Genomic DNA, 18,610 nt, shown 5'->3' with positions numbered 1-18,610 from the left:
AGTTGTAAAAAGTCTATGAGTAGTAAAAAAAGAAAACAGCAAGGAAATAATTTTTTGCTTTTATTCCTTTGCTTTTATTCATTTCAGTTATAACATCCATTAGTGGAAGTTACCGTATAAACGTATACGAAAAGTATATGTTTAATATTTTTCAACCCACCAACAACAAGTTAGGCAACCATTTCTATTTTCATTTTCATTTAAAGTGCACGAGTACACTGTATTTTCTGCTAGTATCATCTGAGAGTGACTGCATATGCATGCTTATATCGTATTTTGTTTCTTTATTTTATTTAACATTTGAAAACATAAAATTTTACATTTTAAAAGAAGTATTAAAACCAGTAATAGCATTTGCAATTGTTTTCACAAATAAAAATATATTTACTCACCTATTCTATACAACTGATCGTCTTTTTTCCTCAGTCGGCTTATTCTTTCGATGAACCCATAATAACACATTAGACTTCATTAGCATCTAATATATTATACTTAATTAAATTATATCAGTTTTACTCTTCTTTCATTTTACATTTAACATAAATAGCTTAGACATCTTCACTTACATTTTATTCAAGTTATTCTTTATTGCTCTGTATGTAAATATTTATTCTCCTGTTCAAATTTTCTAAATCCTTTATAACTCACTTAAACTTAATATATATATACATTTATATATATTACAAAATGAAATATTTACATCTAAGATTTCCTTCATTTCCAGTTTAATGATTTTTATTGTTTAGCTCACCTTTAAGTGTAATTCAATCATAGTTATTTTTAAAAACCCTTTAAATATTATATTTGTTCTCTTGAATTTTAAAAAAAAACGTTATTTGTTTTTAAAAATAATTATACTAAAAAAAATAAACAAATGTCTTTTATAAACAAAAACAAAATCTAAGTGATTCTAAATAAGCCTTCAGTTAACCTTTAGATGACACCATATAAAACTTATTTTATTTCTTTTTCACCTGCAAGCTGTTTTAAAACTCTAGGACGATTCATATTTGAAAAATCATAGTGTTATATTTTGATTATTGCACATTTTAGCTTTTTGTCAGATTATTTATAGCCATCTGTACAGGTCTCCAGGCTGATCGAAATGCAGAAGCCTCTTTACATCGAAAGCGCTCGTCTTTTACATCCTATGTATCCGCGGCATACCCATCTACAAAGTAGGCATCATCTCTCCTAAACAATCAACTATTTATATCTGCTCATTTGATTTCTATCCACAGCTTCACTGCTGTTCTATTGAAATTCTAATTCCATAATTATATATTTCATTAATATTATATATATAATCTTTTGTATTATATTGTATGAATTTATTATCATTTAACATTCAGTGTTAACTAATAATGAACAAGAAAATGATTTGTGAAGAGGTCAAATTGGTTTAGCCTAATTTGATCAGTACTGTGATGGGTTGATTGAAGATTTAGGAAGAGCTTTGGACAATTCATTTGATGTGGTGCATTTTCTGGACGTCATTTGCACATCGTGTTGGAAATGTATTGCATTGTCATGAAATTTAGAACTTTATTTACAGTCATAGTTGATTTTAAACTATGAAAATAATGGAGTTTTTTTTTAGGAATTATAATGTTTTTTCTTATTTGGAGATTGCCATGAAATTTAGAACTTTATTTGCAGTCATAGTTGATTTTAAACTATGAAAATAATGCAGTTTTTTGTTAGGAATTATAATGTTTTTTCTTATTTGGAGATTGTTCCTACGATAAAAGAAAATAGCTACAATACTTATGGGTTCATTTCAAACATAATATTATTTGAATATTTGAAAATGAGGTAGACATTGTATGATCAGAAGCATTCTGGAGTGAGCTCATCGGCTAGACAATTCGATCAAGACAACTCGGCCAGAAGCCATGATAATCAACTCAGCTCATCAATTTGGCCCGTGAGATCAACTGATCAGTAGATCGAGTCATTTCAAGAAACCAAGTGGTGACCTCGTCATGATGCCAGGGTCTTAATGAGCGGACAAGTCAATTCAGCCATACCATTAGTAACTTTGTACCTTATTCTAAATTTAGTACAATGTATTTTGTATTTCTTGTGTAGCATGTATCTCTGGCTAGCTCAACCTATACCTAGAAATGGCCATGATGATATAAAGAGCAGGAGGGAGGAGCAGAAACTCCATAGAGTAAAGAGGTTTATTGAGATTCCATGTTCTATTCTTTATAATCATTCCACTCATCTATAAATTCCTAGATAAAAAGTCAAAGTCCTGCATCTGTTTGCCCAAGGGATTTGTGCAGATTCCATGGTCCTTCCTTTGAGTCATGACAACCCTCATTAGATTCTTTGTAGATAATCCCAATTGTAGAAAATCTTTAAGCATTATTTCTTAGAAAAAAAACCTATTTGTTGTTGTTGTTAGTCAACAACTCATATAAGCATTAAAATTTTATAAAAAAGCAATTGTTGAAACTTGAATAAATACGTTTTAACATATTTGATGGCATTAGAAATAAAAATCAGATATTTGTTTTGTTCTTTATGTTCATTTTAGGTGGTGTAAGAAATGGAGCCTTGTCACTAATGAATACATTGGTGTTGCTAATGATTATCAAATGTTCCCTTTGATGATCACTTGAGATATGTTATAGCCATGAAAAAGATTATAAATTTAATAAACCCCAACTAGAAACTTAGGGACCGTTTGGGATCACTTTTATTTTTTTTATTTTTTTTTTATTTTTTTGTTTACTTATGTTATGATTTGAAATAAAGTATGCTTTATCATTTAATTAAAATATGATTAATTTAAAAAATACTCAAAATATTGAAAAGTTATGTTGAATGTTTTCAAACATATTTTAATTTATTTTAGAAATAAGAACTAAAAACATATAAAAAAACATGCTAAATAGATATATTTTTAAAATTAGAAGGAAAAAAATAAAAATAGTTACCAAAAATAAAATTGATTCCAAACAAGTCATTAATGTTTGAGTTTTAATATTTGGTAGAATATATTAAGAAATTTTTTGTTGATGGTGAAACTGAGTGTGTTGGTATTAGATGGATCCTAGAATAAGACTTTCTCTGTCTAGTTCTTAAAAATTTTTTTTTATTATGCATGAATCTAATTTAATCAACTTAATGAACATATTAATAGCTAAATGAATTATCATTAGTTTTGTAAAGTGATGTATATTTTAGAGAATTTACCCTCCAGAAAAGCTATGAGATAATTTTAAAGTTGTTAAATTTTTCTATAAATTTTATCTGACAGATCTATAAGACAACACAAAGTTATTGTCATCAAGTTGAAGTATAATACGTCTTTAAAAAATTTCAAAAAATTAAGAATGTATATTTATGATTGATACCCATCTGCATCATCTGCAACTTTTATCATCCAGTACGAATCTTTAAGTGTAACATGAAACTCGAGGTAATTTTTTGAGCAAGGAATTTTCAAACTTCAATTAAAAATTATTCATTACTCTAGTTTTAGCAAACTTATAATCAAATCGATCGGCTCAATGAGACAATGACACCAAAATTGATTCAATCTGAATCAGATCTAGATCAAGTTAAACCATTTTTGAAAGTTTTTGGTCCTTAATTGGAAGGTCAAATAAATTTCAAATCTGGCAAATTTACAATCAAATCGAGCATCTCGACAAGACAAATCTAACGAGCCCAAGATCACTCTACTGCAACATCGCTAAAGCACTCAAATGTTCACAAAATATTGTCTGATCAAGGGATCTTATCCTGGTCTTCCGATAGAGAAAACCTAATTCCTATTTTATTTATAGGGAAGCCTCTCCAAATCTTTATAAATAGAGCCCTAATGCCTTCATAAGAAGGGGTGAAACCTTGAACTAGAGGAAGCTCTGAGTTTGGAGGAGAATGAACGAATATCTAGTGTTATACATAGAAGGTTCAGCAAACGTCGCTCGCTTTTGCAACCGTAGACCACCGATGACTAGCACCTTTTGGTCGTTGTCCACCATCATCGGCCACCCTCCGCTCGTTGCAATGAAACACTTTGTTGAAGCATGATGTATGTTATGGAATCCAGGTGTACGTTGCGGAGTAACAATGCACTCAATTGAACTTTGCATTATCTTGAACATGGTGCAACAATATTTCTTGAATATAGCGCAATGATACACCTAAAGACAGTGCAATGATGTGCCTTACATATGGAGTAAATACGAACCTTGAAAATAGTGTAATGACACACCTTGAAGATTGTGTAACAACATACTCAGTATGCAGTGACTTATTCTAGACTTCTAAATTTCTCTCCTCACATCTCTTCACTACAGCCTACGACCTATGTGGTTCACTATAATTGTAGCCATTTGCTACAGCCATGGCAGCCAACTGACGCTATTATAGCTTCCCATCCCTTTTTACTTGAGTGAGGGTGAAGATGATTCACTTAAAGAATAAAATCAGAGAATGACATAACAAGATTTGCTGGTGAAGATGATTCACTTAGAGAATAAAATCAGAGAATGACATAACAAGATTTGCTCTGTTCAGAGTCGTAGTCATTGAAACATTCCTACAAGATGTTAGTCTTTCTTAGAGGGATGCATGTACTTCAATTTAATCTTAAAGTTGAGTTTGAGGTGGAAATATTGATTTGTCCTACTTTGTTGGTAGAGACCCTTACTCTTAAGTTAGCTCATTTTCTTATTACTAACATATGCATGTTACGAAGTTCCATGTGTGTAAAAAAATTGGCTTCTAATTGTTTTCCCTCCTTATTATAATTATTATTTAAAGGAATCATGCTCCTAAAGTAGCTAATAGTCCTCTAAGGTCATAAAGGTTAGCCTTATTGTCCCAGTATGATGAGAATGCAGTGGAAGAGTTGAGTTTGTCAATCCTTCCTCCTGCTCTTTTCGCTGCCACCATTGAACTCATAATACTCCTTCAAGACGCCTTAATTATGATTTATGAAAATGTTATTAAGTTGGGGGAGGGTGAGGAAATAGAGTTGGTGATTATCGTGTGGCAGACTTATTTAGCCACTTACTCGCAAGCTTTGATTTCAACACTTTAGGGATTCTACCTCTTAGGTGCTGGATAAAAAATTGTGTCGAGTTTCCCTTTGATGTCAAATCCACTTCATTTCTTAGGGGATTTCAACATTTGATAACATGACAATGGACCGGTTCGGTGATGAGGGGCTGAGTTTTCAATCATTTTGGCTGGTCCTACAATTCATATAGAAGCGATCAAGGAGCACATCAAATTGTGGGAACAAAATTAGTTCATCTGCTTTGATGGAGACTATGATATCTTTCTAACAGTATTCTTATACTGTTGAACCCTCCCGTAATTCCTTGATATGTAATATCAATTTGAATGAAAGATATAAGGAAGATATTAATACATTAGAATGATTAGCAGATATCAATAAGATGTAGTTACGACAACTAGGGAGAGTGCAAGCTGATGATCGGGCTTGGATGGCTACGGATTGCTCTCTCATATAAGAGCAATAGAAAACACTTGAGAGCTTCTAATTGAAATTTGAGGAGATGAGGACTTTAATAAATATGTGGACAAGCTTAACTGAAGCACCATACCAAGATAAAATAATTAGAGCAGATAAAGGATGTCACCATTGGAGATAGTTTGTCTGAGAGAGGGAACCTTCGGATGTTGCCATGATCTTTGTCTTTGGATTACCTTTCAAGAAGGGGCCATAATAGAAAATCAGATATCTTGGTGCAAAGTTATGGAGATTTTCGTGGAATTGGCCACTAAGGTTTTTTTTTTTTTTTTTTTTTTTTTTTTTGAAGTACTCGCATCAAAACAAGAAAAATTTTGCCAAATTTACATGCTTGCCATGAAATGCGAGAAAAACGAGTCTTAAGCCGTTTGAATATAATATCATATTAAGAACATGCTAAAATTGATGCCAACATTGTTCGAAGAGGCCTCTATCTAGTTGAGGTGAGGTGACAGAGGTTGGTGAATTGATATTTTAGGTAGCCTGCCAATTCCTTCAAATATACCTCGAATATTCCTTTTACCGTCATGAATATGAGATCTCTTATGCTCCTTCAATCTAGCGGTATTCATTGATATACAAATGCTCTATGTTGTTAAAGATTGTGTGTCTTCTAAACATTTTGAGGTATAAAATCAATTTCCTCTATGCAATGAAATTATTATTTTTATTCTATTAAAATTTGAATTTTCATTCACTTTGTTAAATTTTTGGGCATGTATTTTTCAAAAATAAATTAAATATTCTTATATATAAATTATGATATTAGTATAATACATATAATTATATAATTAAATACATTAGTTAAATAATTAAGTAAAATTTATGTGATTTGTATATAAATTCCTCCTAATTTTTATACCGACTTAACAAAACCCACTAATGGATCAGAAGCCCAACAGAAGATCTGAGGGCTCGCTCTTGCGCCCGTCGTCTTCCCCGACGCATCTCTGCACTTTATTTCACGTCATCTTCTCGCGATCGATTCGGCTCTTCTGCCTAACCTACATCCGCCTCTGCGTTACCCTCCGGTTGAATGACAAGCGCGCCTCAACGAAGGAAGGGCATGGTAGATAGCTCTCCGGTCAATGCCCTTTTCTCCTTGGCGAAATCTTAGTTTTGTCTCTCCCTCTCTCTCTCTCTCTGCTTTCTCGCGCTGATCCGCTATTACCCTGGGTTACTTGCGGTCGAGAAACAAGTGCCGGAACCCTAAGCGTGTATGCTTCAGCGTAGCCTCAGAAGTTTTGTGTTCAAATTAGCGTGGCCCGTTAAGGTTTCGAATTCGCTCTGTTTCGACGCTTCGGCGAGCTGCGAGTCTCGGAAGCCTCCTCTTTCACCTAAATTTCCGAGATTTACCCGCAGCCTTGCGTTTTATATGTTCAGCATTCCACTGAACCCAAGCTCGAGAATCGGGTGGGTGACTTCCTTCAGTCCTAGTGGGAGACTGCTCGCAGGAAGCTTTTACATTTTGTCTCCGGGAACTCCATTGTTTTTTGAACTTGTAGGTATGCTCCGCTCTTATAACGCTTTTGGCTCGAGTCTAGTTTTTATTATGAGCACATGGCTAACCCTGTATTCTCACCGTCATCGTGGGAGTTAATAATTTTATGCAAAAATGAATTTATATTAGTGTATTGGTGAACCTGTTGCTTGGCTGGAGCAAGGTTGTTGAACAAACATCGAGCTTTGTGATAAGATATTCATAAGTTTAGAATATTTTCTCATGAATTGAAATAAGAGTCAGATTAATATATATATATATATATATAGATATATATTCTGACTTGTTTCTGACATGCTAGTTTCAATTATTGGTAGATATTTATTTTTTTGCATGATTCAGAAGTTTTCAATGAAATTAAATTTCATGTTCAACCTATTATTATCTGTAATGTCTTAAGGTTTGGCTTAATATTATACTAACTTGTTGGAAGATTAAAACTTTTAAGTATTAATGCAATACCCTTTTGATATGCATGAATTTTTTTTTCTGGAAGGCGTAAATGAAGTTTATCATAAGATTCACACAATATTCCTGATTCTAATTCGAGATATTCAAATTAGGACTACTTAATTAGAAAAGATAATCCAATCATACTATGTGAACATATTAATCACTCAGTAAATGCTTAATTTCACAATACTGTAAAAGTAATCAGCCACTGGGTAATCTAGAGGATTTCCCATGCAAACAAGGAGAAGAAAAACAAGGTTTCATGTCCTACAATAGAATTTATGAGCAAATGAATTCTTCTTCAAGTTACTAAAGTATGCAAGAACCTCGATTTTGAAAATGTTTGTTTATGCAGTCCTAACATCAACTGTTTAAGACACTTTGCAAGTAAATTTTACATGGAAAAATGTCACCAAGAAGCTAACTCTTGGCTACAACTAAATAAATATTACAAAGAAAACTTGACAAGAAATAATTGCATCACGACACCTGCTTCTCAAACAATTCCTGTGTCTAGAAATGATCTTGTACCTTACGAATTGGTTGATTGATGGTGACCAACACTAGTTTCGTGGGATATGAACTTTTGGAATTGTTGTGGTCTGCCTAGGATTGTCTCAAGAGACGGCTTCTGAAGTTTCGTAGTCAATTTTGGTGGAATCTTAGATTTCATAATGGCCAACTTCCCTTTTCACCTTTGCAAAATATTGGAGAATTCTCCAAACCTAGAAAACCTAAAACTAAATTTAAAAAAAAAATGAAAAACTCTAAGCAGGCTAATCTTTATATACAGCCCAAACCCTCCACAACAACAATTGCTAATTTTATACATAAGCAAAATATAAAAGTAATCCGACAAAAAAGAAAACTACTTGTGTAAATTTTCTAAACTAGGTCAAAATGCTATGTTGGATTTTTTTATTGGCTAAGCCTGATGATTGTTCCTCAGAAATAACCATAGATGTAGTTTATAAAACGTTGCCATGGAATTTAAAACTATTGTTTGAATTTGCATTTTTATTGTATTGAGGAAGTTGTTTTTTTGTCTTAAAGGTGAGAATTTTCTGAAGGCAGGTATTCAATTGGGAGACAACTGTAAGTGTCCTACAAATTGGTTGTTTTTCTACCCAAATATTGATTTCATCTTTTTCAACATCGTTTAGTATGCTTAACATAATCGTGCATTTGTTTGAATTCAAGTTTTGTTTATGTTTTAAATTTAAACATTTGTTTCAAAGTTATATGTGTTCTTACAGGCGACCCGCCATAATAAATTGAAGGGTTGTTTGGTAATATAAGTTAGGCATGTAAAGTATAACAAATGCACAGGAGTTTCTTTTTTTCTTTTCACCTTTTACTATGAATTTATGTCAGCGTAAAATAAAATTTGTGCTTAAAATACATCAAGATGGCATCTTCTAGAAATCTCTAAAAAATGGGTGAAATTGTAATACATTATGGAACATGGTGCTCAAACCCCTCTCCCCCTTTCATTTTCTTCTATAGATGCATTGCCATCACACGCTCGTCCTTGCTTGCATCCTCATCTGGTGACCTCTCACTGATGATTGTAATAAAAAAGAGACATTTCTCTTCATTTCTCTATGAATTCTTGTATAATCTTTTCAAGTTTATCTCTCTATCTCATAGCGATCAACGAGATTTTTTTTTTAAGGTCTTTTTATTGTGGAGTTTACTGTTTGGTGCAATTTTGATACTTGAGTTTAACCAAACATTAATGACAAACAAATATTATTGTTGAATCCAAATATGTAATTATAACAAATCACGATGGAATTATGAAGTTACAACAAAGAAAATAACACACTACACTAAACTTGGGTGGATCTAGGGTAGAGGTGGTGTCGGCTAGGGGGTTGGAAGGTGTTGGGGTGGTGGAAAGAGGCGGTTGGCAAGCAGGAACATGGTAGGAACCGACAGAGTTCGACATAGAAATTAGGGTCGAGCAATTATTTTTCTTCAATAATCCAAATAATTCAACACAAATACATAAAATATAAGCACTTACAATTTGAGAGGCAGATTATCTCTCCCAAATACTACTATTCAAGAGTTAAGAAATCTATCCCAAACTTTAAGCCTAAGACTTAAGCCACAATCTCATGCATGCCTAATCCTAAATTTTTAAGTCCTATTTTTACCAAGAAATAATAAATAAGAACAACTAATTTTTTTAGGATAATAAATGCAAAACTGCCCATAGGTACTGACGTAGTAATATTCTCTTCCCAAAGAAACATCTTGTTCTCAAGGTGGATAAAGTAAAACTGTTGTTGGATCAAGCTCCCATGTCTCATCCTCACACACTGTGAAAACCTGTAATGTCTGATCATCATAACAAGGTCCTGGTGAAAATTTTTCGTCACATCAAAAACATAACTCCCTTGCTCGTTTCTCTTGAATCTGTCTCTGTAAAACGTTTGACTGTCGTTCTTAGTCGTGGCCCATTATCCATGTCTCAGGTAGTCTCCCTCTAGACTTCCTCTGTTTGAGTTTTTAGTATCATCGTGGTTGTAGCATTTTAATATGACGCTCCATCTGTACTGCTTCTATTAGCTAGTTCCATTGTATTTTTATCTTAAACTATCTGTGCTAATTCCATGTTTTCTCCCAAGCATCGTAGTCTCTGTGGACGAAATGGTGCATGCATGTCGAGCTTTAGACTCTTCATAAATTTCTCCTCCGATACTGCTTTATAAATCTCTCTCAGTTATTCAAACATTAGCTTGAATCACTCCCTATATTCTATAACAATCCCCACTTGAGTCAAGACAAGGAGTTACTCGTGTAGGTCTCAATCCTGAAAGGTTCTGAAACGTTCACGCAATCCTTAAAATTCCTCTATAAGCGGATCAGATATCTACCTCCCTTCACTGAAACCATGCTAGAGCTTTTCCCTTTAAACATAAGCCCCCGCCCCCATGAGGTTCTACTCCCTCATTTAGTTCATTCCCCATGAAATATCACGCCGCCCGATTCACCCACTCATTTACGTATTCCTCTATCAAATATCAGCATCTTTAATTCCTAACACTAGTATTTCCACCTCAAACTCTTCTCCCTTCAGTGTTCTCCCTCATGCATCTAGATAAACTCCATCATTCGATCATAGTCATACCCCATCCTGATTTATCTCTTTCCTTCTTTGTACTCCTCCATGCCCATTGCATAACCTTTTCTTCATGTTTCGACCTAAGCCCCTCCATCTAAAATCTTTGATCCACCTTTCATCAGAACCATATGAGGGGGTTCTTAGTGGTGGATGTTTTTCTTCTTGTGTTCCTCTCGTCCGATATCGTTTTCTTTTGATTTATCTAAGGATTCTCTGCTTAACCCTTGATTAGGGTTTGTAAATTGAACTGACGACAGAGCCTTGGATTGCATCTCAATAAGCCTTCTCATGATCTCTTTCAAGCTCTCGAATCGGTTTTCGATTGAGGAAAACCTGTCTTCTATTTCATATTTAATTTGGTTAATCTCATTCTCCAATTTCATCTTTAGGTCATCTACTTTCTTGGCTGTCATTCCTTTTAGACGGGTTTCGATCAAGAATGAGGAACTACTGGCTGATATCCGGTCGTTCGAATCGCATTTGTACCTCAAGGTTGTAGGCCCCTTTTCTGCTTCAACTTCCTAGGCACCAGCTTCCCAACTAGCTCTTATCATGATTGTGTCGCCAGGTTTCTGTCACAAAGGAGACCACAATCTCGTGTTGCTTCCCTACTAGCTCTAACCATGATTGCATCGTGGTATTAGGTCACACAATAAGTCTCTTGTCCGTTGTGATCCCTATTTGGCCTTATCAGCAAGCCTAATCGATTTAGCTTGAGTACAAAGCGGAAGGAGAAATATTGGAGTTTCGGGTCCCTATATGCCGCGAAAGTTTCAGATCTCTGTACAACCCTAGTAGCACGCTTGATCCCTCTTCCCAGTTCTTGCGATCCAGTAGTTGCTTCGGCGTGTTTCACAGGTAGCTTGAACGGTAAAAATTCTTTTGGAACGCTGCGATCTCGTATTTTTTTCCCATACTAATGCTTTGATACCATTTGATAGGATGCAAGCTAGATTTTCTCACAAAAATTTTGGCGAACGGAAATTTTATTGCAATAACATCAAACAACTCAAAACGAATACATACGATAGGCATTTATAATTCGAGAGGTAGGCGTTCTCTCCCAATTCCTACAATTCGAGAGGTAGACAATTTCTCCCAATTTCTATCCCTAAGACTCAAGACAATCTCATGATGTTTAATCCTAAATTATTAAGCCTTATTCATACTAAACAATAATAAATAATAAAAGGCTAAATTGCCCTGAGCTAATAAAAGACAAAATTGCTTTTAGGCACCGACTTAACAAAACAACTAGGCAAGTGCGAATCTGGGTGATGATAACAAGGAAGAGGGGTAGCAAACATCAGATGGCTATTTCAAGGGGCGACAACGAGTGGAGGGGAAAAGAACATGATCAGGTTGTTTTCAAAGGGGGAGACAACATAGGTGGAAATACAATATGTTGTTGTTTTCTGAGGGGGCGACAACAAAGGTGCAGGAACAAGGGTGAAGGGAGTCCATACCAGAAGTGATGAGAATGGTTATATAAAGGATAAATACCACTTGGTAATCAAGGTACAATCGAAGTACCACTTGTAACCCTATGATATAACCTTAGAAAGAAAATAAGAAACACAAACAACTGTTCTGAAACAAACACAACAAAAACTAACTTTAGACACCAACGGAAATAAATAAATAGTCATAGGATAACTAGGAGTTGATACCACTCCAATTCGGCGGCAAATCTGAGCCTTGGATTTCTAATTGGCCCCTTAAAAGTCTAGATTGAACAGTCCAGGTGAGCAAAAACTTGTTTTCGTGTCCCGCGTCCCGTGTCTCATGCGTAGACGCCCACATTGGTCTAGCAGGGTTTGGTGAGCTTTGATCTCATATGTTGAAGTTTCTGCTCATTGTGTAGAGTAAGGCCAGTCTTGTTGAAGGTAGTGAAAATGTCGTAATCTCTCGGGATTGGAGGGTCTTTGATTGCGCCTCTAGAGACACTTGAACCTCACTGTCGGATGCAATGTTCCACGAAACACCTGAGAAGAATTCTCGAATTGCGTGTAGCCATCTTTATCTGTCCAACCATCTGTGGGTAACTCGTTGAAACTTCGTGGCAAGTGTACTAGGCAGAGGCCTCCAAAAATAGCCCCATGTTGGCTCATCCCTCTCTGAAGTGAAGACAAACGGAACTTCCCCTAACGGTGGCAGCTCTGGCGGTAAGTTTTTGGTTAGGGTATCCCGAAACTCTCTTCGTGATGGCTATCCTTTGTCTGATATCGGCTCTTCTGAATACCCTCTGATATCACCAAAATTGATCCTATCGGCGACTCTTCGTTGGCAAGAGCACTTATAACTTGGAACTCCACAAAAGATTGGAGAATTATACACTTTCCATCCTTTGTGAATGAGTAAATGTTCTTGAACCCATCATGCTAAGTCCTGCGATCACACTGTTCGATCATCTCAATAGAATGTGACAGACATCCATGGGCACAACTTTACACCACACTTGATCCTGTAGTTGGTCCTCAATAAAAACTTCACGAGACATCTCCTGTTAAGCTAATCTTATTCTCTTTTTTCTACGAAATCAGGAAATATGGTTTGGAATATCTTTGAGTAATGAGACTCAACTTATCCACCATCTGTGTAGACGCTACATTCATACTACTACATCCATCAATGATAAAGTTGCACACTTATCCATTTACAATGCAACTGGTGTGAAAGATGTTGTGGCAAAGCCACTGTTGCTCTCTTGTAGTCTCAGTTTGAAGGACCCATCGAACCACAAACATCTCTCCCTCATCTTTTGGAAGCTAGTATTTTCTCTGTCTAATTATTTTCTCTGTCTCCAGTACAACAACTCACTTCTTCTATTGCTCCTCGTTTAATGAAAAAAACAATTTTGTAATAGGGCAAATGGAAACGATGTGTCTAAACCCATGACATCTGAAACACTGCTTTGCGGGCACTGTGCGTGTACTGCCTCTCTCGGGCTTTTTCTCACTCTTGTAAACTCTATCAAGTTTATTGATAGTTTTCACATTTTTCTCCTACTGGCTTCTACTATGATTATCTGTTTATGCTATTTCTCCATCTTTAGTGTCAAGGTCTTAACATCACCCAACGATCAGTACGACTATACTTGGACAATATTATTTATTGATGGATTTCTGACTATAGTGTGCTTCTATGATTTTGTTGGCTCATATTTCAACATAAGCTACTCAAACTCTATTGTGAACTCCTTCATTGACAAGGTTTTCTGCTGTAGGTAGCAGAGCTTTAAGAATATGGCTTGATGGTAGTGTGGGGGTAGATACTTCTGCATTTACTTTATCTTCTCTCATGTAGTTATTTTATTCCCGCCTTCTCTCCGTCACTCTCTTCAGATTCCCCCAATATAAAGAGACACTCTTCTTCAGCTTTATGATAGTAATCTTTACTACTTTCCTATTAGCTGACACCTCCTTAAACTAAAAAATCCTCTTAACAGTCCTCAATCACTCAATGAAGTGATTCAAATTTATTCTTTCCTCAAAATCCAGTTAGACGACCTTCCCTCCCATGTCTTTATGTCCTCCAAATGTCACTCCATATTTCGGTCTCTTCTGATACTGAATCCCAGAGTGTCGTGACATATCTTCTTCTTTACTTGAAACATCCCTATGGAAAAGGTTTAGATTTTCCTTCCTCTCCTCTTCAAATTTCACTATAACGGTTGACAATGATTTCTCAATGGGTCCTTTTCTCATTTTTAGTAAGCCGCTATTGAAGGCGACAGATTTTTCAATGCATCTCTTTAACCATAGTATGAAATTAGGATTAGGCTTGCTCTGATACCAAATGATATCGAGGTTTAAACAAACATCAATGATAAACATATATTATTGTTGAATCCAGGTATGAAATTACTACAAAACACGATGAAAATATGAGAATTGCAACAAAAAAAACGGCAAACAACACTAGACTTAGGTGGATTTAGGGTGGAGGTGGTGTTGGTTGATGGTGGGGTGGTGGAAAGAGGAAGTAGGAACAATTAAGTAAGGGCAAATCTGGGTGATGACAAAAAGGTTGGGAAACAAATAACTGGTGGCTATATCACGGGTTGGCAACAAGTGGAGAGGAAGAAAACAAAAGCAGTTTGCTATTTTCAGAGGGGCGACAACACAAGTGGAAGGCAAATACAGTTGGTTGCTATTTTCTGAGGGGGCTGCAGCAAAGTTGCAGCGATGAGGGTGGAGGGAGTCGATGCGGGAAGGGATGGGAAATGGTATAAGAAGGATAAACATTACCTGGAGACCAAGATAGGACCGAAGCACCACTTGGAACCTTATGATACAACTCTATAAGGGAAAAGGGAGGCGCCGACGGCTGTCCTAAAACCAACACGACATAAACTAATCCTGGACAACAACAAAAACAAAAAAATAGTCCTAGGAAAACTAGGAGCGGGCCCCACTCCAATTGGGCGTCAAATCTCAACTTTAGAGGGATAATCGACCCCTTAAAAGTCTGTATTGAACAGTCCAGATGCACAGATACCCGATTTCGTCCCACGAGGGATGCCTGCATTAGTAAAGAGTGGCATTTACAAGGTTAGGGGGGATGAATTTCAGTTTTAGTCTAAGGATGGGACAAAGGTGAGATGAGACTCATGCATTCCTTGTCTATGTGTTTTGAGCAGTTTCTTTGCTTTTACCTTATCATTGCTTCAGATTTTCTTCCTCTTTTTTTTATAATTATGCTTCTATAATGTAGGGTTTGTTTGGTGCAGCTGCAGTTTATTAATAAGCTGCTGCGCAGCAATTGTGGTAGGAAGCGGCTGCAGCAGAAGCTGCTGCAGATAAGCTGATCGTCTGTTTTTTTTTTTGCAGTGTGAAAACAACTGTGCTGCAGTTGTTTCTGGGTAAGTAATTATTTTACTTTTGTATTATAATGTTGTTTGCAATAGAATTGTTCATGCCAGTGCATTTTATATTTGAAAGAAAATATCAAATACATAACATTACACAATAAAGATAGACACATCACTAAGTAGTGGATGCATCATTACCAAAATTAAGAAAAAATCTATTAAAATAACAATTAATAATATGATAAAATTATTTTTAAAATGCAGATAGAGATAAGCCGTCCTCCAGGGAAACTCTATGCTCGATCACTCTCGGCAGTGAAATCTTCTTGCTCATCTGCTCACTTGAAATAGACATAATTTTTCTGTGATTCTTCTTAAGCACCTGTAAAACTATCTCCCGTAGCTATGTAACTGCCACACAGTGGAATCTTCTTGCTCATCTGCTCACTTGAAATAGACACAATTTTTCTGTGATTCTTCTTAAGCAACTGTAAAACTATCTCCCGTAGCTATGTAACTGCCACGAAGTAAGCAGTAAACTTTGTAGTCTATAGTAGCAGTGCAATCCTCTAGAGGTACCGAAAATCCCTGAACTCTTTTTTTAAGACTTAAAAACACATACTCTTAGATATAACACTAGTACAAATTGATAACAGAAGTAACTAATTAAAGTTGTATGCAGCTGTGAGGTCTCAAAAAACTCAATATATAAGTCAACGAATCTGTAACTATAAGATGAGAGTAAATTTTATAAAAAAAGGGTTATTGGTTGTCTTTAACCCACGTAATATCAAGCTCGTGTATGTCAGATATGCATATCACTCAAAAAAAGGTTATTTAGAAGAACCTAAAAAACCATAACACTGAAAAAGGAGATGAGTTTGATTGCCTTATTATGATTTCACATGTGACACTAACCAATAGTGACATACAAACCATCTAAAAGAACCCATACAGTTAAACATTTCATCATACACATCCAAAACCCACAAAAAAGATGTGATATTTAGGATACATATATTACATACGGTTGTCTCATCAGCCATCTAAGTCAGAGAAAAATACATGCAAAAAGAAAAGTCATATTACTTACATAAAAAACGAATACAATAAATATCAAATGCATTAGAAACAGAAATACACATGTATGTATGAAATACAGATACAGTAAACAGTTAATGTTTTCAATAACCATTACAATAAACAGAAATAAAAACTAACATTTCCTGTAATCACCCTCCAACTATAGCATCCGTAATTCTTTCTCTCAAGGTTCTCATCTCGCTTGCACCTTCCTCATGTTGAGTGCAGGTCTCAGGCCTATCATTTTTGGCTTGTGACAAAGACTTTCCAATACGATATTCATACGCTCTTACAGGGACATGTGAATGATTCTCATCTGCCCTGTAGAAATCAATGTCGTTGCTGGAAGATGCCGCCAAATATAATTGTAGAGAGTTATCGTGATAATCACAATCTGCACCTGTTTTGGAAACAAATAAGTTGACATATCGGGAAGTATAATACATTTCTTCTTCCAAACTTCAAATGTTCTCTCAATTACACCGCTTAAATGAAAGTGTCTTTTATTGAACATTGTCGGCTCTGTGAAAGTCAGTTATGTGATATCTCGTATCAGTATAGGGTTTCAGGTATCCTCGTTGCAACGAATATCCAATATCAACCAAATAATATTTATCTGAAGTGAATAGAATGATTAATGTTGAAGTAAGAAAAAACTGGTGACTAGTTTAGTTTCAAGCGAACCTGTGAGTGAATACGAGAAATTGTATTTCCTAGTCCGCGTTGCAAATTTGAAATTCGACTGACATGTGCATTGCCCACCCAACCAGTCATGATAAAAGTGAGCTACATGTTGAAGTCACATACAACCATGACATTCTGCGTCGATGACCCACAAAGATTGATTAATGCGATCTTTTCATTATTTGGAACACGTGCATCCACGTGTGCTCCATTGATTGCTTCAATACGATTCTAAAAAGATAAACAAGGGTTACTTAATGCTATATTCATTTGAAAATTGTATGTAATAAATAAGAGAAATTACCTGAAAATATGGTATATACCGTGCATCATGCGAAATCTTTGTGGGGATCCATTCAAATATAAAATCTGTTGGTTTTTTAACTTGTAATGAAAAACTGATAGCTGCATTCAACTGTACTGATAAATATCTACAAATTATTTTGGAGTGCTGGAGTCGCTCCATAGCTGCTCACATCGATCCATTTTATGATGATATGTAGAGTGTTATTGTTAATACTTCTTGTGAAATCGTCTTGATAGAGTCATGAAGTCCATGATTTCTATGTAGTTTCTTCAGCAGATCGGTGAATATCACCTATGTCATGCGGAACATATTGCTAAACATCGTTGGGTGGCTCGTAAGCAACTCCTCAACCCATTTGTCACCAGCGTACAAGGATGTCATGCGAAAGGAGCGCTCTATGTGGGAATTATAATACTCGTATATCAAACACACTACAACTGCAACTCTCCTGCGTCTTTCTATGTTTGTATCAGTATAATTCAGTGTGAAAGTAGCTAACACATAAGCATCAATGAATTAACTACAATTAGATAATGTTATGAACAAAACCAACAACAACAACAACAACAACAACAAAGCCTTAATCCCACTACGTGGGGTCGGCTACATGAATCCTTTTTCTCCATTGCGTCCTATTTAGTGTCATATTTTCATTTAGTTCTAGTAAATTAAGATCATTTTTAATACAATAAGCCCAAGTCTTCCTAGGTCTACCTCTGCCTTTCTTAACACAAGTCGAATTTAAAACATCTACTCTCCTAATCGGATCATCTAATGGTCGACGTTTAATATGACCAAACCATCTAAGACGACTTTCTCTAATTTTGTCTGTCACAGGAGCTACACCAACCCTATCACGAATATATTCATTCCGCATTTTGTCTCTAAGTGTAAAGCCACTCATCCACCTAATCATTCTCATCTCGGCAACACTTAACTTATTATTATGCTTCTCTTTTAAAGGCCAACATTCAACGCCATAGAGCATTGCAGGTCTCACCACCATCTTATAAAATTTTCCTTTCAGTCTTAGCGGTACTTTTCTATCACACAAAAGGCCCGAAGCATTCCTCCACTTCAACCAACCAACTTGAATTCTACTATTAACATCCCCA

At 35.5% G+C, this 18,610-nt stretch overlaps 2 protein-coding genes across 3 annotated transcripts in view; both read left to right on the top strand.

Moving 5' to 3' along the window:
• The window catches only part of LOC110022375 (lactation elevated protein 1-like), a gene marked incomplete at its 5' end in the record, with an annotated part of 43,906 nt that extends 28,446 nt beyond the window's left edge, over positions 1-15,460 (top strand). Inside the window, 3 exons of the mRNA XM_020721269.1 lie at positions 1,088-1,178; positions 8,529-8,570; positions 15,441-15,460. Of these exons, the coding sequence (XP_020576928.1) occupies positions 1,088-1,178; positions 8,529-8,570; positions 15,441-15,445 (138 nt within the window). The remainder of the gene's footprint in view (positions 1-1,087; positions 1,179-8,528; positions 8,571-15,440) is intronic.
• Positions 6,917-18,610, top strand: part of LOC110022407 (protein PHOTOPERIOD-INDEPENDENT EARLY FLOWERING 1) — a 95,350-nt gene continuing 83,656 nt past the window's right edge. Inside the window, exon 1 of one of the 2 annotated variants that reach the window (XM_020721330.1) lies at positions 6,917-7,022. The gene's annotated coding sequence lies outside the window, so the exon portion shown is untranslated. Of the gene's footprint in view, positions 7,027-18,610 lie in introns of both variants that reach the window. The other variant, XM_020721329.1, reaches the window with a different exon arrangement.

Source organism: Phalaenopsis equestris, unplaced genomic scaffold (assembly GCF_001263595.1).
Source record: "Phalaenopsis equestris unplaced genomic scaffold, ASM126359v1 Scaffold000188, whole genome shotgun sequence".
In the NCBI taxonomy this organism is placed as follows: Eukaryota; Viridiplantae; Streptophyta; class Magnoliopsida; order Asparagales; family Orchidaceae; genus Phalaenopsis; species Phalaenopsis equestris.
The sequence above is the reverse complement of the archived record's forward strand: the minus strand, read 5'-3'. Positions and strand labels throughout refer to the sequence as shown.